At 44.2% G+C, this 26,020-nt stretch overlaps 1 protein-coding gene across 1 annotated transcript in view; it reads right to left on the reverse strand.

Moving 5' to 3' along the window:
• Positions 1-3,497: 3,497 nt before the first annotated feature.
• LOC121845906 (voltage-dependent calcium channel subunit alpha-2/delta-4-like) overlaps positions 3,498-26,020 on the reverse strand; it is a 90,831-nt gene continuing 68,308 nt past the window's right edge. Inside the window, exons 17-28 of the mRNA XM_042318122.1 lie at positions 25,851-26,012; positions 25,303-25,374; positions 24,187-24,248; positions 23,995-24,062; positions 20,235-20,280; positions 20,033-20,130; positions 19,845-19,938; positions 16,030-16,122; positions 11,970-11,987; positions 9,885-10,012; positions 5,852-6,065; positions 3,498-3,510 (exon numbers count right to left, since the gene is read on the reverse strand). Of these exons, the coding sequence (XP_042174056.1) occupies positions 3,498-3,510; positions 5,852-6,065; positions 9,885-10,012; positions 11,970-11,987; positions 16,030-16,122; positions 19,845-19,938; positions 20,033-20,130; positions 20,235-20,280; positions 23,995-24,062; positions 24,187-24,248; positions 25,303-25,374; positions 25,851-26,012 (1,068 nt within the window). The remainder of the gene's footprint in view (positions 3,511-5,851; positions 6,066-9,884; positions 10,013-11,969; positions 11,988-16,029; positions 16,123-19,844; positions 19,939-20,032; positions 20,131-20,234; positions 20,281-23,994; positions 24,063-24,186; positions 24,249-25,302; positions 25,375-25,850; positions 26,013-26,020) is intronic.

Consider the following 26,020-nt stretch of genomic DNA (forward strand, 5'->3'; position numbering starts at 1 on the left):
CATACTGTATAAACCCTATCCTATAGATATATACTGTATAAACCCTATCCTATAGATACATACTGTATAAACCCTATCCTATAGATACATACTGTATAAACCCTATCCTATAGATACATACTGTATAAACCCTATCCTATAGATACATACTGTATAAACCCTATCCTATAGATACATACTGTATAAACCCTATCCTATAGATACATACTGTATAAACCCTATCCTATAGATACATACTGTATAAACCCTATCCTATAGATATATACTGTATAAACCCTATCCTATAGATACATACTGTATAAACCCTATCCCTATCCTATAGATACATACTGTATAAACCCTATCCTATAGATACATACTGTATAAACCCTATCCTATAGATACATACTGTATAAACCCTATCCTATAAACCCTATCCTATAGATACATACTGTATAAACCCTATCCTATAGATACATACTGTATAAAACCCTATAAACCCTATCCTATAGATACATACTGTATAAACCCTATCCTATCCTAGATACATACTGTATAAACCCTATCCTATAAACCCTATCCTATAGATATACTGTATAAACCCTATCCTATAGATACATACTGTATAAAATCCTATAAACCCTATCCTATAGATACATACTGTATAAACCCTATCCTACAGATACATACTGTATAAACCCTATCCTACAGATACATACTGTATAAACCCTATCCTACAGATACATACTGTATAAACCCTATCCTACAGATATATACTGTATAAACCCTATCCTATAGATATATACTGTTTAAATAGTCTTCCTTTAACCAGTCCTCTTCTGAGTTTTGTGAATTCACAAAGAACAGTCATAAAGCAGGCACACACACACACACACACACACACAACCTTGCATATTTGATTCCTTGTCTTGTTGGTGAGGCCATGCATTCTCTGCTTCACATGCTGAGCTCTTGATGGGGGGAACAGAATAGTACAGTGGTCATGAAACATTCACAACACAACTTCCTTCCTGTGTGAAATGTGGCCAGTAGCTGTTTCTGCAGTCAGAGCAACCCCTGGGTCGACTAGTTACCTACACACACATCACACACACACACACACACACACACACACACACACACACACACACACACACACACACACACACACACACACACACACACACACACACACACACACACACACACACACACACACACACACACACACACAGTAAGTAGTATTCACACTCCAAAATGCTGGAGTGCCGCTGCTTGGCTGGGTGTTAAGGTTATAACACTGATTAGAGAAGTCATCAACAGGAGCCTATTCACCAATCAACATGCTGAGATGAAAACCATGTGAGCAGGGTTGATGAGAGGGGTTTAGTTTGGGGTTTCAGGGGAATGTGAGCAGGGTTGATGAGAGGGGTTTAGTTTGGAGGTTAGGGGTATTGAGCAGGGGTTAAGGGGTTTAGTTTGGGGGTTCAGGGAATGTGAGCAGGGTTGATGAGAGGGGTTTAGTTTGGGGGTTCAGGGGAATTGAGCAGGGTTGATGTGAGGGGTTTAGTTTGGAGTTCAGGGTTGAGGGTTGAAGGGGTTTAGTTTGGGGGTTCAGGGGAATGTGAGCAGGGTTGATGTGAGGGGGTTTAGGTTCAGGGAATGTGAGCAGGGTTGGGTTCAGGGGTATGTGAGCAGGGTTGATGAGAGGGGTTTAGTTTGGGGGTTCAGGGGTATGTGAGCAGGGTTGATGTAAGGGGTTTAGTTTGGGGGTTCAGGGGGAATGTGAGCAGGGTTGATGGGAGGGGTTTAGTTTGGGGGTTCAGGGGTATGTGAGCAGGGTTGATGTAAGGGGTTTAGTTTGGGGGTTCAGGGGAATGTGAGCAGGGTTGATGTGAGGGGTTTAGTTTGGGGGTTCAGGGAATGTGAGCAGGTTTGATGTGAGGGGTTTAGTTTGGGGGTTCAGGGGTATGTGAGCAGGGTTGATGAGAGGGGTTTAGTTTGGGGGTTCAGGGGAATGTGAGCAGGGTTGATGAGAGGGGTTTAGTTTTGGGGTTCAGGGGAATGTGAACAGGGTTGATGTGAGGGGTTTAGTTTTGGGGGTTCAGGGGTATGTGAGCAGGGTTGATGTGAGGGGTTTAGTTTGGGGGTTCAGGGAATGTGAGCAGGGTTGATGTGAGGGGTTTAGTTTGGGGGTTCAGGGAATGTGAGCAGGGTTGATGTGAGGGGTTTAGTTTGGGGGTTCAGGGAATGTGTGCTGGGTTGATGTGAGGGGTTTAGTTTGGGGGTTCAGGGAATGTGAGCAGGGTTGATGTGAGGGGTTTAGTTTGGGGGTTCAGGGGAATGTGAGCAGGGTTGATGTGAGGGGTTTTAGTTTGGGGGTTCAGGGAATGTGAGCAGGGTTGATGTGAGGGGTTTAGTTTGGGGGTTCAGGGGTATGTGAGCAGGGTTGATGTGAGGGGTTTAGTTTGGGGGTTCAGGGGAATGTGAGCAGGGTTGATGTGAGGGGTTTAGTTTGGGGGTTCAGGGGAATGTGAGCAGGGTTGATGTGAGGGGTTTAGTTTGGGGGTTCAGGGAATGTGCGCTGGGTTGATGTGAGGGGTTTAGTTTGGGGGTTCAGGGAATGTGAGCAGGGTTGATGTGAGGGGTTTAGTTTGGGGGTTCAGGGGAATGTGAGCAGGGTTGATGTGAGGGGTTTAGTTTGGGGGTTCAGGGAATGTGAGCAGGGTTGATGTAAGGGGTTTAGTTTGGGGGTTCAGGGGAATGTGAGCAGGGTTGATGTGAGGGGTTTAGTTTGGGGGTTCAGGGAATGTGAGCAGGGTTGATGTGAGGGGTTTAGTTTGGGGGTTCAGGGGAATGTGAGCAGGGTTGATGTGAGGGGTTTAGTTTGGTCGTTCAGGGGGACATGATTGGAGAGTATGTGGATAAGAGATGTGTGTGTGCGTGTGTGTGTGTGTCCAATTAGTGTGACAGATGGACACTCAGGATACAGTTCACGAGGGAGGAGCTGATCTCAGATAATTATGACCGATGAGAGTGTCAGTTACCACAACCTGGCCAAGGACTCACACACACACACACACACACACAGTCTCTCTCTCTCACACACACACACAGTCTCTCTCTCTCACACACACACACACACACACAGTCTCTCTCTCTCACACACACACACACAGTCTCTCTCTCACACACACACACAGTCTCTCTCACACACACACACACACACACACACACAGTCTCTCTCTCACACACACACACACACACACACACACACACACACACACACACACACACACACACACACACACACACACACACACACACACACACACACACACACACACACACACACACACACACACACACACACACACACACACACACACAATGCCATTCCTAATGCAGTCTATCATGACTGTTTCGCGGTGTGGTTTCTCTTCCTCAACCAGGCACCAGACCTTTAGGAGAACATCACAACCCCCCTCTGCTCTAACAGACAACCAAAGGGCTGTCCTCTAGAGTCTGGCCCTGTAACAAAGAAATACCTCCCACAGCAGAGAGCTCAGAGAGACATATTAAAGACAACTTTTAGTAGTAGAGACACTACTCAGAGAGACATATTAATGACAACCTTTAGTAGTAGAGACACTACTCAGAGAGACATATTAATGACAACCTTTAGTAGTAGAGACACTACTCAGAGAGACATATTAATGACAACCTTTAGTAGTAGAGACACTACTCAGAGAGACATATTAATGACAACCTTTAGTAGTAGAGACACTACTCAGAGAGACATATTAATGACAACCTTTAGTAGTAGAGACACTACTCAGAGAGACATATTAATGACAACCTTTAGTAGTAGAGACACTACTCAGAGAGACATATTAAAAAGCATATTATAAAGTCTTGCCCAACAGATACCAAAAGCAGCTTGAAAGAAAGAAAGAAAGCGAGAGAGCGAGAAAGGAGAAAGAGAGACAGAGAGAGACAGAGAGAGACAGAGAGAGACAGAGAGAGACAGAGAGAGACAGAGAGAGACAGAGAGAGACAGAGAGAGCAAGAGAGACAGAGAGAACAAGAGAACAAGAGAGAGCGAGGGAGAGACAGAGAGAACAAGAGAGAACAAGAGAACAAGAAGAGAGAGCGAGGAGCAAGAGAGAGAGAGACAGAGAACAAGAGAGAACAGAGAGAGCGAGGGGAGAGAGCGAGAGACAAGAGACAGAGAGAGAGAACAGAGAGAACAAGAGAACAAGAGACAAGAGAGAGACAGAGAGAGCAAGAGAACAAGAGAGCGAGGGAGAGACACAGAGAACAAGAGAGCGAGGGAGAAAGAGAGAGACAGAGAGAGCAAGAGAACAAGAGAGCGAGGGAGAAAGAGAGAGACAGAGAGAACAAGAGAACAAGAGAGCGAGGGAGAAAGAGAGAGACAGAGAGAACAAGAGAACAAGAGAGCGAGGGAGAGACAGAGAGAACAAGAGAACAAGAGAGCGAGGGAGAGAGAGAGAGAGCAAGAGAACAAGAGAGCGAGGGAGAGACACAGAGAACAAGAGAGCGAGGGAGAGAGCAAGGGAGAAAGCGAGGGAGCGAGGGAGCAAGAGAGAGACAGAGATAGCAAGAGAGACAGAGAGAACAAGAGAACAAGAGAGCGAGGGAGAGAGCGAGGGAGAGACACAGAGAACAAGAGAGCGAGGGAGAGACACAGAGAACAAGAGAGCGAGGAGAGACACAGAGAACAAGAGAGCGAGGGAGAGACACAGAGAACAAGAGAGCGAGGGAGAGAGAGAACAAGAGAGAGAGAGAGAGACAAGAGAGACAGGGAGAGAGCGAGAGAGAGAGAGAACAAGAGAGCGACAAGAGAACAAGAGAGCAGAGAACAAGAGAGGAGAGACACAGAGAGAACAAGAGAACGATGGAGAGAGAGAGACACAGAGAACAAGAGAACAGGGAGAGAGCGAGGAGAGAGAACACAGAGAACAAGAGAACAAGAGAGCGAGGGAGAGACACAGAGAACAAGAGAGAGAACAAGAGAGAGCGAGGGAGAGACACAGAGAACAAGAGAGCGAGGGAGAGACACAGAGAACAAGAGAGCGAGGGAGAGAGCGAGGGAGAGACACAGAGAACAAGAGAGCGAGGGAGAGAGCGATGGAGAGACACAGAGAACAAGAGAGCAAGAGAGCGATGGAGAGAGCGAGGGAGAGACACAGAGAACAAGAGAGCGAGGGAGAGAGCGAGGGAGAGACACAGAGAACAAGAGAGCGAGGGAGAGAGGGAGAGACACAGAGAACAAGAGAGAGAGAGAGGGAGAGACACAGAGAACAAGAGAACAGAGAGAGCGAAGAGAGACAAGAGAACAAGAGAGAGGGAGAGCAAGAGAACACAGAGAACAAGAGAGCAGAGAGAGAGCAAGAGGAGAGAGCGAGGAGAGAGAGAGAGACACAGAGAACAAGAGAGCGAGGGAGAGACAGAGAACAAGAGAGCAGGGGAGAGAGCGAGAGAGCAAGAGAGAGAACAGAGAGAGCAAGAGAGATGGAGAGAGAGCAAGAGAGAGACAGAGAGAGCAAGAGAGACAGAGAGAACAAGAGACAGGAGAGCACAGAGAGACAAGAGAGCAAGAGAGAGACAGAGAGAGCAAGAGAGCAAGAGAGAGAGAGAGAGAGACAAGAGAACAGGAGAGAGCAAGAGAGAGACAGAGAGAGCAAGAGAGCAGAGGGAACAAGAGAGCGAGGGAACAAGAGAGAGAGAGCGAGAGAGAGCAAGAGAGAGAGAGAGAACAAGAGAGCGAGGGAGAGAGCAAGAGAGAGACAGAGAGAGCAAGAGAGCGAGGGAACAAGAGAGCGAGGGAACAAGAGAGCGAGGGAGCGAGGGAGCGAGAGAGAGAGAGCAAGAGAGAGACAGAGAGAACAAGAGAGCGAGGGAGCAAGAGAGCGAGGGAACAAGAGAGCGAGAAAACAAGAGAGCGAGAGAACAAGACAGAGAGATGTAAAAGAGATAATTGTTCCTACCTCCTGCCACTGCAGTCTTCTTGCCCACGGTGACAGTCACAGCTGTGGTGGCGATCACCATCCTCCCTGACGCATCTGATATAGAAATAGAGACAGCTCTCAGAACCCCAACACAGAGGTCCAGAGGGTTTGTACATGGTGAACATGGGGACCAAAAGGGTGCAGGGTTTAGCTCCTGCCCAGCACATACCTGGCTGATCAGTCAGTCAAGGACTTGATAGCAACGCTTTCGGATAGCGACAAAACCATTTGTTGATTGTATTATTACTTGATTAGGTGTGAATAACATGTGTCGGTACTAAACCGTGCAGACCTTTGGGTCCCCAGAACCACGTTAAGAAACAGCCAGACATTCAAACCTGTGTGTTATGTCTGAGGCCCTCCATCCATTACAGCAGGCCAGACTTTACACTAAATGGTTCAAACAGGCAGATCATTTCTGAACTCTGCATAAATGCCACATTAATGCCATGCAATTCAATGTAACATGGTGTGCGACCCATGGCACCTTATTCCCTATGAGCCCCGGTCCACAGTAGTGCACTGTAAAGGGAATAGGATGGTATTTGGGATGCACCAATGACAACACTCACTCATGCAATCTATCCATTCACCGTCAGGGAAATAACACTGTATTACCGTGATACAAACAATGTGAGTAAATCTAATTAGCCTCAATGAATGACTCTGTGACTGATGACTCATCGTGTGTGTGTGTGTGTGTGTGTGTGTGTGTGTGTGTGTGTGTGTGTAACCTATTCATTAGTATTCATCAGCGATATTGTTGTGAACAATGAAACTCAACCAAATAGCTCTGAGCCATCTATTTACAATCAATATTTACCATGTAAATTAAATGCTAGCGTGTCATATTTGTTCTGTAAGTGTGTGTGTGTGTGTGTGTGTGTGTGTGTGTGTGTGTGTATCAGTGGAGGCTGCTGAGGGGAGGACGGCTCATAATAATGGTTGGAAACCATTAAACACTTGGAAACCATGGAAACCATGTGTCTGATGTATTTGATACCATTCCACTGATTCCGGTCCAGTCATTACCACGAGCCCGTCCTCCCTAATTAAAGTGCCACCAACCCCCTGTGGGGTAGAGGTGCTGTGTTAACTGCTTGTATTTGTAAATGAAGAGGGTGTCATGCCTGGTTTCCCTGGTTACAAGGCTATGTCTGTCTGTCTGTCTGCCTGCCTGCCTGCCTGCCTGCCTGTCTATCTGTCTGTCTGTCTGCCTGCCCGTCTGTCCGTCTGTCTGCCTGCCCGTCTGTCCGTCTGTCTGTCTGTCTGCCCGTCTATCTCTCTGCCTGCCCGTCTATCTATCTGTCTGCCCGTCTATCTGTCTGCCTGCCTGTCTATCTGTCTGCCTGCCTGCCCATCTATCTGTCTGCCAATCTGTCTGATTGATATCAGGCATTGAGCTGCAGGGATGTCAGTAGAGACAGACAGACACTACATGGTTGAATGTTAAGGCTCCCCAGGCCTGCTTACAGGGGAGACAACCCACTGTCTAATACAAGTGTCTGTCTGTCTGTCTACTAGATGAAATGGTAAATTCATACTCTAAGCGATGTACTTAGAGACACATAATGAAATGTCCTTCATCTCCTCCTTGACTCCCCGTGCCCTCCCCCGCCCACATTCATCATCCCATAGACGTCAGGAGAGAAAATGGAGAGCTATATTACTGACTTCACAACAAGACCATGCAGTTCAGCTCTGCTACTAACAGTCACACTACACCTACACAATGTAGAGAGGACTCATGCAGAGAGAGAGAGAGAGAGAGAGAGAGAGAGAGAGAGAGAGAGAGAGAGAGAGAGAGAGAGAGAGAGAGAGAGAGAGAGAGAGAGAGACAGAGAGAGAGAGAGAGAGACACAGAGAGAAATAGAGAGAGAGAGAGAGAGAGACAGAGACAGAGACAGAGAGAGAAACAGAGAGAAATAGAGAGAGAGAGAGGCAGAGAGAGACAGAGAGAGAGAGAGAGACAGAGAGAGAAAGAGAGAGAGAGAGAAAAAAGAGAGAAATAGAGAGAGAGAGAGGAGAGAGAGAGACAGAGAGAGAGAGAGAGAGAGAGAAAGAGAGTAGGAGAGAGAGAGATAGACAGAGAGAGTGAGAGAGAGAGAGAGAGAGAGGAAGGGGGAGATGATTGGATAGAGATAAATAGAGAGACAGAAAGAGAGAGAAAGAGAGAGAAAGAGAGTAGGAGAGAGAGAGAGACAGAGAGAGAGAAACAGAGAAAGAGTGAGAGAAACAGAGAGAGAAAGAGAAACAGAGAGAGAGAGAGAGAAACAGAGAGAGAGAGACAGAGAGAGAGAGAGAGACAGAGAGAGAGAGACAGAGAGAGAGAGAAAGAGAGTAGGAGAGAGAGAGAGACAGAGAGAGCGAGAGAGAGAGAGAGAGGAAGGGGGAGATGATTGGATAGAGATAAATAGAGAGACAGAAAGAGAGAGAAAGAGAGAGAAAGAGAGTAGGAGAGAGAGAGAGACAGAGACAGAGAGAGCGAGAGAGAGAGAGAGAGAGAGGAAGGGGAGATGATTGGATAGAGATAAATAGAGAGACAGAAAGAGAGAGAAAGAGAGAGAAAGAGAGTAGGAGAGAGATAGTGTTTGGGATCGAGACAGAGAGATGGAGAGGTAAAGACAGGTAGAAGCCGAGAGAGAGAGAAAAAGGAGAAAGAGAGATGAGAGAAAGAGAGAGAAGGGACTGTGAGACATGCCGGTAGGGGAGCCAGGTAGAGACGGGCTGTTTAATTGAAATACCCTCCTCGTCCTCCTGCGCAAGGTCATCCGGGCTGGAGGTGGCGCTGTGGTCCTCCTCATAGTCCCTGAACACATCTGATGAGGACACCAGACCAGGACCACCACATCACACAACTACACTGGGGGACATTATGGTCCCTGAACACATCTGATGGGGACACCAGACCAGGACTCTTTCAGAGACCACCACACTAAAGTACTTTAATAGAGTTGACTGTTTATACCCTCATACCATGGGTAATGTCCTACCAACATACTAAGATCCCCAACCGACACATTCACAAAGAAGGATGTACATGTGATGATCGTGATTAGGGCTGTGACCAACCTACACATACACCCTGCCGTCGCACCACACAGAATAGATGTTAAATCTCCCTGTACTGTTGTGCTTTAGTACCAGACTGTCTGTCTGTAATTAGGTGCTTATTGTTCTGTTACAAGACAATCACAAACAGGAAAGCTATTGATCGCGTCTGGGTTTATAAAAATGGAAATTCAACACAGCCACTAAGGTAGCTGGTGAATAATGTTTAGAGAGTAAATATGGATCCCAAATGCTACCCTATTCCCTATGGCTCTCTGTGAACCCTGGACAAAAGTAGTGCACTACATAGGGAATAGGGTGCCACTCGGGACACCGCCTAGATAAAGGGGCTCGCTGTCTGTCGCTGCTGGCGGTTGCTAGGCAGGGGGGTTGCCATGGCGACTGTATCTGCGTGGGAGCAGAGAGAAAGTAGTCTCTACCTTTGGTGTTACTATTCAGTTTATTTAAACTCCACAAGGACATTGTATTAGGTGGTTATTGTACTTTGACAAGACAATCACAAACCGGACAGCTATTGATCCTCTGTAGCTCAGTTGGTAGAGCATGGCGTTTTCATCCTTTTGGATAAAAGTCTTCGCTTAATGGCATTTATTGATTAACTGGCCAACTTGCCTTGGCGACAGAGTGGGAGAACAGAGAGAATGTAGTCCCTACCTCTGAAAGTAGAAAGTAGTTCCTACTCCTGGTGTAACTGTTCAGTAGTTGTCCCAGACTCCATATGGGTATTAATAAGGTGGTTATTGTACTGTTACAAGACAATCACAACAGTGTGTGGTGGAGCAGAGAGAAAGTAGTCCCTACCTCTGGTGTCCTCTTTGGGGATGTAGTACAGGAACTTGCCGGCGGGGTACTCTGCAGCGCGGCGATACCACACGGGGAAGTGGTCCATCGTAAAGATGTTCTCCTTGTCTGACGGAGACAGGAATTTCCTGTGAGGGGTCAGAATTGGGTGTAACACCGATACAATTATTACTTATTGATTTAAGTCATCAATAAAATATATTAAAAAAACATTTATGAGCATTTGTAAACATCTATAAGCGTTTAAAAGTATTTTTAATGAAAGCTTTCATAAAGTGTTGCCAAAATGTTGAAATCAATTGTAAAGCAAGAAGCCAGTGCAGCGCAAGGAAGAGAGGCTGGGATCTACAGGATTATAATCTACTGTCTTGGTCCTAGTTACAATGATCTACAGGATTATAATCTACTGTCTCAGTCCTAGTTAAAATGATCTACAGGATTATAATCTACTGTCTTGGTCCTAGTTAAAATGACATGCAGGATTATAATCTACTGTCTCAGTCCTAGTTACAATGATCTACAGGATTATAATCTACTGTCTTGGTCCTAGTTACAATGATCTACAGGATTATAATCTACTGTCTTGGTCCTAGTTAAAATGACATGCAGGATTATAATCTACTGTCTCAGTCCTAGTTACAATGATCTACAGGATTATAATCTACTGTCTTGGTCCTAGTTACAATGATCTACAGGATTATAATCTAATGTCTTGGTCCTAGTTACAATGATCTACAGGATTATAATCTACTGTCTCGGTCCTAGTTACAATGATCTACAGGATTATAATCTACTGTTTTGGTCCTAGTTAAAATGATCTACAGGATTATAATCTACTGTCTCAGTCCTAGTTAAAATGATCTACAGGATTATAATCTACTGTTTTGGTCCTAGTTAAAATGATCTACAGGATTATAATCTACTGTCTGGGTCCTAGTTACAATGATCTACAGGATTATAATCTACTGTCTCAGTCCTAGTTAAAATGATCTACAGGATTATAATCTACTGTTTTGGTCCTAGTTAAAATGATCTACAGGATTATAATATACTGTCTTGGTCCTAGTTACAATGATCTACAGGATTATAATCTACTGTTTTGGTCCTAGTTACAATGATCTACAGGATTATAATCTACTGTCTGGGTCCTAGTTACAATGATCTACAGGATTATAATCTACTGTTTTGGTCCTAGTTACAATGATCTACAGGATTATAATCTACTGTCTGGGTCCTAGTTACAATGATCTACAGGATTATAATCTACTGTTTTGGTCCTAGTTAAAATGACCTACAGGATTATAATCTACTGTCTGGGTCCTAGTTACAATGATCTACAGGATTATAATCTACTGACTCAGTCCTAGTTACAATGATCTACAGGATTATAATCTACTGTCTTGGTCCTAGTTACAATGATCTACAGGATTATAATCTACTGTTTTGGTCCTAGTTAAAATGATCTACAGGATTATAATCTACTGTCTTGGTCCTAGTTAAAATGACCTACAGGATTATAATCTACTGTCTTGGTCCTAGTTAAAATGACCTACAGGATTATAATCTAGTGTCTTGGTCCTAGTTAAAATGATCTACAGGATTATAATCTACTGTCTTGGTCCTAGTTAAAATTACCTACAGGATTATAATCTACTGTCTCGGTACTAGTTAAAAGCTTTAACTAAACCAAAGTAGATCATTTTAAGATTGTTCTATACATCAGTTGGGGTCTATATCAGCTTCAATATGAGGTCCTAAACCTGGCATGAAAGGTCATCATTATAGCTGTAGCTGTGTGGGCTAATATAGTCTAAATGTCTGCCTTGGGGTAAATTGAGCCAATGGTTGAGCCAATGGCAAATTGAGCAAATTGAAGGGTTTTCTTGCTGTGTGTAATGCAAGGCATTATCGCTGGGATAGGATCTACAGGATTATAATCTACTGTCTTGGTCCTAGTTAAAAGCTTTGCTTCTGCAAGGGATAGAGATGCAGAAGCCGGTCCATTGAAGCTTGCTTTTTGCAATGAAAATAAACCTTTAAGACCAAAATGAACCAAAATCAGGTCATTTTCTGTCATGTACTGACTTGGAGAAGACCTTTGGTCTGGAAACACAGGAGTTGGGAGGGTCACAGGTCACAAGAAGGGGTGAGGGGTACGTGGTAAAATACAGAGAGTTAGCCAGATTCAGAAAGCAACCATGTCAGAAGAACAATGTGTTGTTGAAGCAGTGTGTAGAGGGGAGAGTGGGGTGAATTGATCCAAATGTGGTAAATTGAGCCAAAGGGGTAAATTGATCCATGTGGTAAATTGAGCCAAAGGGGTAAATTGAGCCAAAGGGGTAAATTGAGCCAAAGGGGTAAATTGAGCCATGTGGTAAATTGAGCCAAAGGGATAAATTGAGCCATGTGGTAAATTGAGCCAAAGGGGTAAATTGAGCCAAAGGGATAAATTGATCCATGTGGTAAATTGAGCCAAAGGGGTAAATTGAGCCAAAGGGGTAAATTGAGCCAAAGGGATAAATTGAGCCAAAGGGATAAATTGAGCCAAAGGGGTAAATTGAGCCAAAGGGGTAAATTGAGCCAAAGGGATAAATTGAGCCAAAGGGGTAAATTGAGCCAAGGGGTAAATTGAGCCAAAGGGTAAATTGAGCCAAAGGGGTAAATTGAGCCAAAGGGGTAAATTGAGCCAAAGGGATAAATTGATCCATGTGGTAAATTGAGCCAAAGGGGTAAATTGAGCCATGTGGTAAATTGAGCCAAAGGGATAAATTGATGTAAATTGAGCCAAAGGGGTAAATTGAGCCAAAGGGGTAAATTGAGCCAAAGGGGTAAATTGAGCCAAAGGGTAAATTGAGCCAAAGGGATAAATTGAGCCAAAGGAGTAAATTGAGCCAAAGGGATAAATTGAGCCAAAGGAGTAAATTGAGCCAAAGGGATAAATTGAGCCAAAGGAGTAAATTGAGCCAAAGGAGTAAATTGAGCCACCCTTGTAAATTGAGCCAAAGGGGTAAATTGAGCCAAAGGGATAAATTGAGCCAAAGGGGTAAATTGAGCCAAAGGTGTAAATTGAGCCATGTTTCAAAGTAAAATCCAATAAATTGAGCCAAATGAATCATTTAACCAAAAAGGAAGAAACCAATGGTCAAAGGCCAAAGAAACCAATGGAAAAGGGGTAAATTGAGCCAAATTGAGCCAGTAGGTCAAAACCAAAGACTTTCCCCAAGTCAAATGAATGTGTTGTTATACAAAGGTTTGATAATGCTGGTATTTAAAACTAAGTAGATCGTTTTAGGATTGTTCTAAACATCAGTTGAGCCTATATAAACTTCAATAAATTGAGCCTAAACCTGGAGTAAATGAGCCAAAGGTCATGAGCCACCCTTGTTTCTAGGAAACAATACACCACATTAATCATTTAACCAAATATTTAGGAAGAGGTGTTCATTTCATGGAGTCAGTGAAGGAAGAAACCACATGGAAAAGGGGGTAAGGAAGTTACAGTAGGTCAAAACCCAGACTTTCCCCAAGTCAAATGAATGTGTTGTTATACAGTAGGTTTCATAATGCTGGTATTTAAAACTAAGTAGATCGTTTTAGGATTGTTCTATACATCAGTTGGGGTCTATATAAACTTCAATATGAGGTCCTAAACCTGGCATGAAAGGTCATCATTGTAGTTGTAGCTGCGTGGGCTAATATAGTCTAAATGTTTGCCTTGGGGTAAATTGAGCCAATGGCCATGGGGTAAATTGAGCCAATGGCCATGAGGTAAATTGAGCCAATGGCCATGAGGTAAATTGAGCCAATGGCCATGAGGTAAATTGAGCCAATGTAAGTGTTTTCTTCCCAGGCGTAATGCAAGGTACTATCTCTGGGATATGAGGTAACAACAGGGCCGATGTTAAAAGTGCTTAAAAATTACAGTGTTTGTTAGGTATTAAGCCTGTGTTAAAAGATCCATAAAAAAGACACAAAAAAAGCAATTGTGACGAATTGTGTTTAAGAAACAAAGATAAGACATGGTTTTAAAATGGTAGTGGTAATATTTTCATTCTGTATGCCCTGACCAGAGGAGGCTGCTGAGGGGAGGACGGCTCATAATAATGGATGGAACGGAGCGAATGGAATGGCCTCAAACACATGGAAACCATGTGATTGATATATGTGATACCATTCCACTAATGTCGCTCCAGCCAGTACCACAAGCCTGTCCTCCCAAATTAAGGTTCCACCAACCGCCAGTGGACCCAGCAGTACCTTCATCACCCACTAGAGGGCCATGAAAGTCCACAGGAGCATATTTCTGAAGGTAATATCAATTCAAAGGGGCTATAGGTAATATCAATTCAAGGGGTAATATCTCCACAAAGGAAACAACCCAAACACGTCCCTCAGCAATAAGAGCAATAACCCGGCCATCCCTGTCCACCAGCGCTGTAAGAGGGACTCTCCATTTTGCAGAGTCGGCAAGTTCCTTTTCAAAACAAATTTCAAATCAAACGGTTGGGTCCCAAATGCTACTCTAATCCCTTTATAATACACTACCTCTAAACCAGAGTCCATAGGGACTATATAATACACTACCTCTAAACCAGAGTCCATATATAATACACTACCTCTAAACCAGAGTCCATAGGGCCTATATAATACACTACCTCTAAACCAGAGTCCATAGGGCCTATATAATACACTACCTCTAAACCAGAGTCCATATATAATACAATACCTCTAAACCAGAGTCCATATATAATACACTACCTCTAAACCAGAGTCCATAGGGCCTATATAATACACTACCTCTAAACCAGAGTCCATAGGGCCTATATAATACACTACCTCTAAACCAGAGTCCATATATAATACACTACCTCTAAACCAGAGTCCATAGGGCCTATATAATACACTACCTCTAAACCAGAGTCCATAGGGCCTATATAATACACTACCTCTAAACCAGAGTCCATAGGGCCCGGTCAAAAGTACTGCCCATATGGAATAGGGTAGCATCTGGGACTCAGTCAGTCTCCAGGCTGATATCTTCAGACCCATCAAACACAGAGCCTCCTAATGGACCCTGTAGACACTCTAGACATACACCTGTTAAGGTCAACAAAGAGCTGCTGGCCCACAACTCCCCCTCACAGAGGAGAATTACACAATGAGTAATGGGAGCAATCAGATGACTGATAACTAGTGGGATTATGTTGCGGTGTCAGTCACTCTGAGACTAAACCCTGCCTGGCAGCAGGGCACTGCCAGGGAAGAGTCCTGAAGAGCCCTAACAAGGACAGTTACTGGAGAGATAAGAGTCTCTCTGAGAGTAGAGTAGGCTATAGAAAGACTAGTCCGTTTCTACAGACAGACTGAATAACAGAGTAAATCTCCTTTTGGCAGGTAGGGTTGATAGCCATCCTGCTACAGTCATGGTATCTTCTGACTGTTATACTGTAGAAAGGACTCACCCACCCACCCACCAACTCACTCATCCACTCACTCACTCACCAACTCACTCACCAACTCACTCACTCACCAACTCACTCACCCACCAACTCACCCACCAACTCACTCACCCACTCACTCACTCACCAACTCACTCACCCACCAACTCACTCACCAACTCACTCACTCACTAACTCACTCACTCACCAACTCACTCACTCACCCACTCACCCACCCACCAACTCACCACTCACCAGCTCATCCAGCTCACTCACCAGCTCACCACCACTCACTCACCACCCACCACCCACTCACCCACCAACTCACTCATCCACTCACTCACTCACCACTCACACCAACTCACTCACTCACCACTCACCACTCACCCACCCACCCACCAACTCACTCACTCACTCACCACCACTCACTCACCAGCTCACTCACCACTCACTCACTCACCAGCTCACTCACCAGCTCACTCACCACTCACTCACCACTCACTCACTCACCCACCAACTCACCCACCCACCAACTCACCCACCCACCAACTCACCCACCCATAATAAATGTAGCCACCTATGTAGAGCAGAGACAACCCAGTAAAACAACAGATGACAACCCAATGTGTTTCAGTACTGTAGGTAACCCAGTGTGTTTCAGTACTGTAGGTAACCCAGTGTGTTTCAGTACTGTAGGTCTGACTTACTTGGCAACACGTTTCTCAATGCCCACGTATCTGGTGACCCTCATCAGACCAGACCGGGTGCCCAGGAACGCAGTCTCCACCCCCTCGTCCATACTGAACACACAGAGGAGAGACAAGGAGGGGCAGTAACACTACAGCTGATAACCAGACATACATTAAATCTAAACAAGGATGTAGAACATTTATCAACAGATAACAAATATGGGATATATTGGAAGCATGGTATGTTACACCACTGTTACCAGCCCAGATGGATTATAGTAGTATGGTAGTATGGTATGTTACACCACTGTTACCAACCCAGATGGAGTATAGTAGTGTGGTAGTATGGTAGTGTGGTAGTGGAGTAGTGTGGTAGTGTGGTAGTGTGGTAGTATGGTAGTATGGTAGTGTGGTAGTATGGTAGTATGGTAGTGTGACCAGCCCAGATGGATTATAGTATGGTAGTATGGTAGTATGGTAGTGTGGTAGTGTGGTAGTGTGGTAGTGCCCAGTTACACCATGATGGATTAGTAGTATGGTAGTATGGTAGTATGGCCCAGATGGTAGTGTATGGTAGTATGGTAGTGTGGAGTATGGTAGTATGGTAGTATGGTAGTGTGGTACACCAGTGTGGTAGCCCAGATGGTAGTATGGTAGTATGGTAGTAGTGTGGTAGTGTGGTAGTGTTACCATGGTAGTACCCAGATGGTAGTATGGTAGTATGGTAGTATGGTAGTAGTGGTAGTATGGTAGTGTGGTAGTATGGCAGCATGGTAGTATGGTAGTATGGTAGTATGGTAGCGTGGTAGTATGGCAGTATGGTAGTGTGGTTGTATGGTAGTATGGTAGTATGGTAGTGGAGTAGTGTGGCAGTGTGGTAGTATGGTAGTGGAGTAGTGTGGCAGTGTGGTAGTATGGTAGTATGGTAGTATGGTGGTGTGGTAGTATGGCAGTGTGGTAGTGTGGTAGTATGGTAGTATGGTAGTGTGGTAGTATGGCAGTATGGTAGTGTGGTAGTATGGTAGTATGGTAGTGTGGTAGTATGGCAGCATGGTAGTGTGGTAGTTTGCAGCATGGTAGTGTGGTAGTATGGCAGCATGGTAGTGTGGTAGTATGGTAGTATGGTAGTGTGGTAGTATGGCAGTATGGTAGTGTGGTAGTATGGCAGCATGGTAGTGTGGTAGTATGGCAGCATGGTAGTGTGGTAGTATGGCAGTATGGTAGTATGGTAGTATGGTAGTATGGTAGTGTGGTAGTATGGTAGTGTGGTAGTATGGTAGTATGGTAGTATGGCAGTGTGGTAGTATGGCAGTGTGGTAGTATGGCAGTATGGTAGTGTGGTAGTGTGGTAGTGTGGTAGTATGGTAGTGTGGTAGTATGGCAGTGTGGTAGTGTGGTAGTATGGCAGTGTGGTAGTATGGTAGTATGGCAGTGTGGTAGTGTGGTAGTGTGGTAGTATGGTAGTATGGTAGTGTGGTAGTATGGCAGCATGGTAGTATGGTAGTATGGCAGTGTGGTAGTATGGTAGTATGGTAGTGTGGTAGTACGGCAGCATGGCAGTATGGTAGTATGGTAGTATGGTAGTGTGGTAGTGTGGTAGTATGGTAGTGTGGTAGTGTGGTAGTATGGTAGTGTGGTAGTATGGTAGTGTGGTAGTATGGCAGCATGGCAGTATGGTAGTATGGTAGTATGGTAGTGTGGTAGTATGGTAGTGTGGTAGTATGGTAGTGTGGTAGTATGGTAGTGTGGTAGTGTGGTAGTATGGTAGTGTGGTAGTATGGTAGTATGGTAGTGTGGTAGTATGGTAGTATGGCAGTGTGGTAGTGTGGTAGTATGGTAGTGTGGTAGTATGGTAGTGTGGTAGTATGGTAGTGTGGTAGTGTGGTAGTATGGCAGTGTGGTAGTATGGTAGTGTGGTAGTATGGTAGTATGGTAGTGTGGTAGTGTGGTAGTGTGGTAGTATGGCAGTGTGGTAGTATGGTAGTATGGCAGTGTGGTAGTGTGGTAGTGTGGTAGTATGGTAGTGTGGTAGTATGGTAGTATGGTAGTGTGGTAGTGTGGTAGTATGGCAGTGTGGTAGTATGGTAGTATGGCAGTGTGGTAGTATGGTAGTGTGGTAGTATGGTAGTGTGGTAGTATGGTAGTGTGGTAGTGTAGTAGTATGGTAGTGTGGTAGTGTAATACTATAGTAGTGTAGTAGTATAGCTGTATAGTAGTGTAATAGTATAGTAGTGTGGTAGTATAGTTGTATAGTAGTGCAGTGGTGTGGTAGTATAGTAGTGTGGTAGTGTAGTAGCGAGGTAGTGTAGTAGTATAGTAGTATAGTAGTGTAGTAGTGGAGTAGTATAGTAGTGTAGTAGTGTAGTAGTATAGTAGTGTAGTAGTGTGGCAGTGTAGCAGTATAGTAGTATAGTATTATAGTAGTGTGGTGGTGTAGTAGTATAGTAGTGTAATAGTGTAGTAGTGTAGTGGTGTGGTAGTGTAGTGGTGTGGTAGTGTAGTAGTATAGTAGTATAGTGGTGTAGTAGTGTGACAGTGTAGTAGTGTAGTAGTATAGTAGTGTAGTAGTGTGGTAGTGTAGTGTAGTACTATGGTAGTGTAGTAGTATGGTAGTGTGGTAGTGTAGTAGTATGGTAGTGTGGTAGTGTAGTAGTATGGTAGTGTAGTGTAGTAGTATAGTTGTATAGTAGTGTAGTGGTGTGGTAGTGTAGTAGTGTAGTGTTGTAGAGTAGTATCGCAGTGTAGTAGTATGGTAGTGTAGTAGTATAGTCGTGTAGTGGTGTGGTAGTGTAGCAGTGTAGTAGTATAGTAGTACAGTAGTATCGTAGTGCAGTGGTGTGGTAGTGTAGAAGTATAGTAGTATAGTAGTGTAGTAGTGTAGTAGTACAGTAGTGTGGTAGTGTAGAAGTATAGTAGTATAGTAGTGTAGAAGTATAGTGGTGTAGTAGTATAGTAGTGTAGTAGTGTAGCAGTATAGTAGTGTAGTAGTGTAGAAGTATAGTAGTATAGTAGTGTAGTGGTGTAGTAGTATAGTAGTATAGTAGTGCAGCAGTGTAATAGTATAGTAGTGTAGTGGTGTAATAGTATAGTAGTATAGGGGTGTAGTAGTATAGCAGTGTAGTAGTGTAGTAGTATAGTAGTGTAGTAGTGTAGTAGTGTGGTAGTGTAGTGGTGTGGTAGTGTAGTAGTATGGTAGTGTAGTAGTGTAGTAGTATAGTAGTGTAGTAGTGTAGTAGTATAGTAGTGTTGTGGTGTGGTGGTGTAGTAGTGTGGTAGTGTAGTGGTGTGGTAGTGTAGTAGTATAGTAGTGTAGTAGTATAGTAGTGTAGTGGTGTGGTAGTGTAGAAGTATAGTAGTATAGTGGTGTAGTAGTATAGTGGTGCAGTAGTATAGCAGTGTAGTAGTGTGGTAGTGTAGTAGTATAGTAGTGTAGTTGTATAGTGGTGTAGTAGTATAGCAGTGTAGTAGTGTAGTAGTATAGTAGTGTAGTAGTATAGTGATGTCGTAGTATAGTGGTGTAGTGGTGTGGTAGTGTAGCAGTATAGGAGTGTAGTAGTATAGTGGTGTAGTAGTATAGCAGTGTAGTAGTGTAGTAGTATAGTAGTGTGGTAGTGTAGTAGTATAGTCGTGTAGTAGTGTAGTAGTATAGTAGTGTAGTAGTGTAGTAGTGTGGTAGTGTAGTAGTGTGGTAGTGTACTAGTGTGGTATTGTAGAAGTATAGTAGTATAGTGGTGTAGTAGTATAGTGGTGCAGTAGTATAGCAGTGTAGTAGTGTGGTAGTGTAGTAGTGTGGTAGTGTAGTAGTGTGGTAGTGTAGTATCCATGGTAATTACCCAGATGGGTTGAGCATCAATGCTGTCCAGTAAGCCTCCATGGGGGCTGTGACCACAGCATCAAACAGAGTCTGTCTCAACAGCTCCTCATCACCTATAGACCATGAATGAGATTCCTGTTACAGGTCAATCTAAGGCTCTTTTCTGAAATGGCGTGTTAATATCTGAATGTACTGTGGGCGGCTCACACTCCAGATCAGGTTCCTTCCCTGTGAGGTATCGAAACACAGCCTGGAGCTGGGTCAGCTTGCGGTGGTGAGGGTCAATGTCTGTCTCACAGTAGGTCCTGTAGACACACACACACACACACCAGTAATAGTGTACCAGTCAGGTCATAGCTTGCTGGTGAGTGAAAGAATAGGGAGAGAAACTGATTCGTCAGACACTCACCACTCATTTGCGATGGACACATCTGGCTGCATCAGGTCATTGAGGCCTGTGGATGAAAACAAGTTATAACACCCTGGTTTAGTAGTTATACTGCAGAGGCCTGTGGATGGACACAAGTTATAACACCCTGGTTTAGTAGTTATACTGCAGAGGCCTGTGGATGGACACAAGTTATAACACCCTGGTTTAGTAGTTATACTGCAGAGGCCTGTGGATGGACAAGTTATACCACCCTGGTTTAGTAGTTATACTGCAGAGGCCTGTGGATGAAAACACCCTGGTTTAGTAGTTATACTGCAGAGGCCTGTGGATGGACACAAGTTATAACACCCTGGTTTAGTAGTTATACTGCAGAGGCCTGTGGATGAAAACAAGTTATAACACCCTGGTTTAGTAGTTATACTGCAGAGGCCTGTGGATGGACACAAGTTATAACACCCTGGTTTAGTAGTTATACTGCAGAGGCCTGTGGATGGACACAAGTTATAACACCCTGGTTTAGTAGTTATACTGCAGAGGCCTGTGGATGGAAGCAAGTTATAACACCCTGGTTTAGTAGTTAAACTGCAGAGGCCTGTGGATGGACACAAGTTATAACACCCTGGTTTAGTAGTTATACTGCAGAGGCCTGTGGATGAAAACAAGTTATAACACCCTGGTTTAGTAGTTATACTGCAGAGGCCTGTGGATGGACACAAGTTATAACACCCTGGTTTAGTAGTTAAACTGCATAGACCTATGGATGGAAACCAGTTATAACACCCTGGTTTAGTAGTTATACTGCAGAGGCCTGTGGATGGACAAGTTATAACACCCTGGTTTAGTAGTTATACTGCAGAGGCCTGTGGATGGACACAAGTTATAACACCCTGGTTTAGTAGTTATACTGCAGAGGCCTGTGGATGAAAACAAGTTATAACACCCTGGTTTAGTAGTAAAACTGCAGAGGCCTGTGGATGGAAGCAAGTTATAACACCCTGGTTTAGTAGTTAAACTGCAGAGGCCTGTGGATGGACACAAGTTATAACACCCTGGTTTAGTAGTTATACTGCAGAGGCCTGTGGATGAAAACAAGTTATAACACCCTGGTTTAGTAGTTATACTGCAGAGGCCTGTGGATGGACACAAGTTATAACACCCTGGTTTAGTAGTTATACTGCAGAGGCCTGTGGATGGACACAAGTTATAACACCCTGGTTTAGTAGTAAAACTGCAGAGGCCTGTGGATGAAAACAAGTTATAACACCCTGGTTTAGTAGTTAAACTGCAGAGGCCTGTGGATGGACAAGTTATAACACCCTGGTTTAGTAGTTATACTGCAGAGGCCTGTGGATGGACACAAGTTATAACACCCTGGTTTAGTAGTTATACTGCAGAGGCCTGTGGATGGACAAGTTATACCACCCTGGTTTAGTAGTTATACTGCAGAGGCCTGTGGATGAAAACACCCTGGTTTAGTAGTTATACTGCAGAGGCCTGTGGATGGACACAAGTTATAACACCCTGGTTTAGTAGTTATACTGCAGAGGCCTGTGGATGAAAACAAGTTATAACACCCTGGTTTAGTAGTTATACTGCAGAGGCCTGTGGATGGACACAAGTTATAACACCCTGGTTTAGTAGTTATACTGCAGAGGCCTGTGGATGGACACAAGTTATAACACCCTGGTTTAGTAGTTATACTGCAGAGGCCTGTGGATGGAAGCAAGTTATAACACCCTGGTTTAGTAGTTAAACTGCAGAGGCCTGTGGATGGACACAAGTTATAACACCCTGGTTTAGTAGTTATACTGCAGAGGCCTGTGGATGAAAACAAGTTATAACACCCTGGTTTAGTAGTTATACTGCAGAGGCCTGTGGATGGACACAAGTTATAACACCCTGGTTTAGTAGTTAAACTGCATAGACCTATGGATGGAAACCAGTTATAACACCCTGGTTTAGTAGTTATACTGCAGAGGCCTGTGGATGGACAAGTTATAACACCCTGGTTTAGTAGTTATACTGCAGAGGCCTGTGGATGGACACAAGTTATAACACCCTGGTTTAGTAGTTATACTGCAGAGGCCTGTGGATGAAAACAAGTTATAACACCCTGGTTTAGTAGTAAAACTGCAGAGGCCTGTGGATGGAAGCAAGTTATAACACCCTGGTTTAGTAGTTAAACTGCAGAGGCCTGTGGATGGACACAAGTTATAACACCCTGGTTTAGTAGTTATACTGCAGAGGCCTGTGGATGAAAACAAGTTATAACACCCTGGTTTAGTAGTTATACTGCAGAGGCCTGTGGATGGACACAAGTTATAACACCCTGGTTTAGTAGTTATACTGCAGAGGCCTGTGGATGGACACAAGTTATAACACCCTGGTTTAGTAGTAAAACTGCAGAGGCCTGTGGATGAAAACAAGTTATAACACCCTGGTTTAGTAGTTAAACTGCATAGACCTATGGATGGAAACCAGTTATAACACCCTGGTTTAGTAGTTATACTGCAGAGGCCTGTGGATGGACAAGTTATAACACCCTGGTTTAGTAGTTATACTGCAGAGGCCTGTGGATGGACACAAGTTATAACAAACTGGTTTAGTAGTTATACTGCAGAGGCCTGTGGATGGACACAAGTTATAACACCCTGGTTTAGTAGTAAAACTGCAGAGGCCTGTGGATGAAAACAAGTTATAACACCCTGGTTTAGTAGTTAAACTGCATAGACCTATGGATGGAAACCAGTTATAACACCCTGGTTTAGTAGTTATACTGCAGAGGCCTGTGGATGGACAAGTTATAACACCCTGGTTTAGTAGTTATACTGCAGAGGCCTGTGGATGGACACAAGTTATAACACCCTGGTTTAGTAGTTAAACTGCAGAGGCCTGTGGATGAAAACAAGTTATAACACCCTGGTTTAGTAGTTATACTGCAGAGGCCTGTGGATGGACACAAGTTATAACACCCTGGTTTAGTAGTTAAACTGCAGAGGCCTGTGGATGAAAACAAGTTATAACACCCTGGTTTAGTAGTTATACTGCAGAGGCCTGTGGATGGACACAAGTTATAACACCCTGGTTTAGTAGTTATACTGCAGAGGCCTGTGGATGGACACAAGTTATACCACCCTGGTTTAGTAGTTATACTGCAGAGGCCTGTGGATGGACACAAGTTATAACACCCTGGTTTAGTAGTAAAACTGCAGAGGCCTGTGGATGAAAACAAGTTAAAACACCCTGGTTTAGTAGTTAAACTGCATAGACCTATGGATGGAAACCAGTTATAACACCCTGGTTTAGTAGTTATACTGCAGAGGCCTGTGGATGGACAAGTTATAACACCCTGGTTTAGTAGTTATACTGCAGAGGCCTGTGGATGAAAACAAGTTATAACACCCTGGTTTAGTAGTTAAACTGCAGTGGCCTGTGGATGAAAACAAGTTATAACACCCTTGTTTAGTAGTTATACTGCAGAGGCCTGTGGATGGACACAAGTTATAACACCCTGGTTTAGTAGTTATACTGCAGAGGCCTGTGGATGGACACAAGTTATAACACCCTGGTTTAGTAGTTATACTGCAGAGGCCTGTGGATGGACACAAGTTATACCACCCTGGTTTAGTAGTTAAACTGCAGAGGCCTGTGGATGAAAACAAGTTATAACACCCTGGTTTAGTAGTTATACTGCAGAGGCCTGTGGATGGAAGCAAGTTATAACACCCTGGTTTAGTAGTTAAACTGCAGTGTTTGTTGTTCAAGACAGACGACTTACCTTCCCTAACAGACACGTTCCCAATGAAGATGTATTCACCGTGCCCTCTGGTCAGCACCATGCCAAGACTGTAGAGACACACCCATTACACCTTTACACGGTTTCCATTGTTTTTTTCCCACATTATAACTGTTTATGAGACGTCTATACATAGAAGAAGAATGTTACGTTGTCTGTGTTGATTGGACCAACCTGAACGGAGTCTCGTTGATGGTTGTGTAGAAGTAGTCATTCTTCAGGAACATGACTCTTCTCTGGTTGGGGAATAAACAGCTCTTAAAGGTGGTAGTCGGCTCTATGTAATGTCACATTGTACTGGGACTACTGCTGTGTTAATAACTATGTAATGTCACCTTGTACTGGGACTACTGCTGTGTTAATAATAACTATGCTGTGTTAATAACTATGCTGTGTTAATAACTATGCTGTGTTAATAACTATGCTGTGTTAATAACTATGCTGTGTTAATAATAACTTACCCCTTTCTCTACAGTGGCTCTGACGTCTAAGGACAGAGTACCTGTCTACTGCTGTGTTAATAACTATGCTGTGTTAATAACAACTTACCCCTTTCTCTACAGTGGCTATGACGTCTAAGGACAGAGTACCTGTCTCTCCTTTTACCATCAATAACAACTTTACCCCTTTCTCTACAGTGGCTCTGACGTCTAAGGACAGAGTACCTGTCTCTCCTTTTACCATCAATAACAACTTACCCCTTTCTCTACAGTGGCTCTGACGTCTAAGGACAGAGTACCTGTCTCTCCTTTTACCATCAATAACAACTTACCCCTTTCTCTACAGTGGCTCTGACGTCTAAGGACAGAGTACCTGTCTCTCCTTTTACCATCAATAACAACTTACCCCTTTCTCTACAGTGGCTCTGACGTCTAAGGACAGAGTACCTGTCTCTCCTTTTACCATCAATAACAACTTACCCCTTTCTCTACAGTGGCTCTGACGTCTAAGGACAGAGTACCTGTCTCTCCTTTTACCATCAATAACAACTTACCCCTTTCTCTACAGTGGCTCTGACGTCTAAGGACAGAGTACCTGTCTCTCCTTTTACCATCAATAACAACTTACCCCTTTCTCTACAGTGGCTCTGACGTCTAAGGACAGAGTACCTGTCTCTCCTTTTACCATCAATAACAACTTACCCCTTTCTCTACAGTGGCTCTGACGTCTAAGGACAGAGTACCTGTCTCTCCTTTTACCATCAATAACAACTTACCCCTTTCTCTACAGTGGCTCTGACGTCTAAGGACAGAGTACCTGTCTCTCCTTTTACCATCAATAACAACTTACCCCTTTCTCTACAGTGGCTCTGACGTCTAAGGACAGAGTACCTGTCTCTCCTTTTACCATGGCAGTTCTCAACTGAAAGGAAAATACACACGGCCACAATCAGAGACGGTCTTCTGTGGCTGTGAATAAGAAGTGTGAATGTGTGTGTGTGTGTGTGCCTTTATGCCTGTGCGTGTGTGCTTGTGTGTGTGTGTGTGTGTCTGTGTGTGTGTGCCGGAGTGTGTATTTGTGTGTGTGTGTGTATGTTTGCGTGTGCCTGTGTGTTTGTGTGTGCCTTTGTTTGTGTGTGTGTATGTGAGAGTGTGCGTGTGTGCGTGTGTGTGTGTGTGTGTGTGTGTGTGTGTGTGTGTGTGTGTGTGTGTCGGTGTGTCGGTGTGTGTGTGTGTGTGTGTGTCTGTGTCTGTGTGCATGTGTGTGTGTGTGTTTGTGTGTGCCTTTGTTTGTGTGTGTGTATGTGAGAGTGTGCGTGTGTGCGTGTGTGCGTGTGTGCGTGTGTGTGTGTGTGTGTATCGGTGTGTCGGTGTGTGTGTGTGTGTGTGATTACTCACCGTCTCATCCGTGTCCTCCCACTCCACCTCAGCCAGATCAACACTGTTGTAGTTGGGTTTTGGCTTCAGCTTCTTTCCCTCCTTATACAGGGGTCGGAGGTCAGGGTGGGCGAGGATATAACCGTTGTTGGTGTTGAGGAAGGCGTAACCATGGACACCCAGCTATAGGA

This window comes from Oncorhynchus tshawytscha, unplaced genomic scaffold (genome assembly GCF_018296145.1).
Source record: "Oncorhynchus tshawytscha isolate Ot180627B unplaced genomic scaffold, Otsh_v2.0 Un_contig_2864_pilon_pilon, whole genome shotgun sequence".
Taxonomy (NCBI): domain Eukaryota; kingdom Metazoa; phylum Chordata; class Actinopteri; order Salmoniformes; family Salmonidae; genus Oncorhynchus; species Oncorhynchus tshawytscha.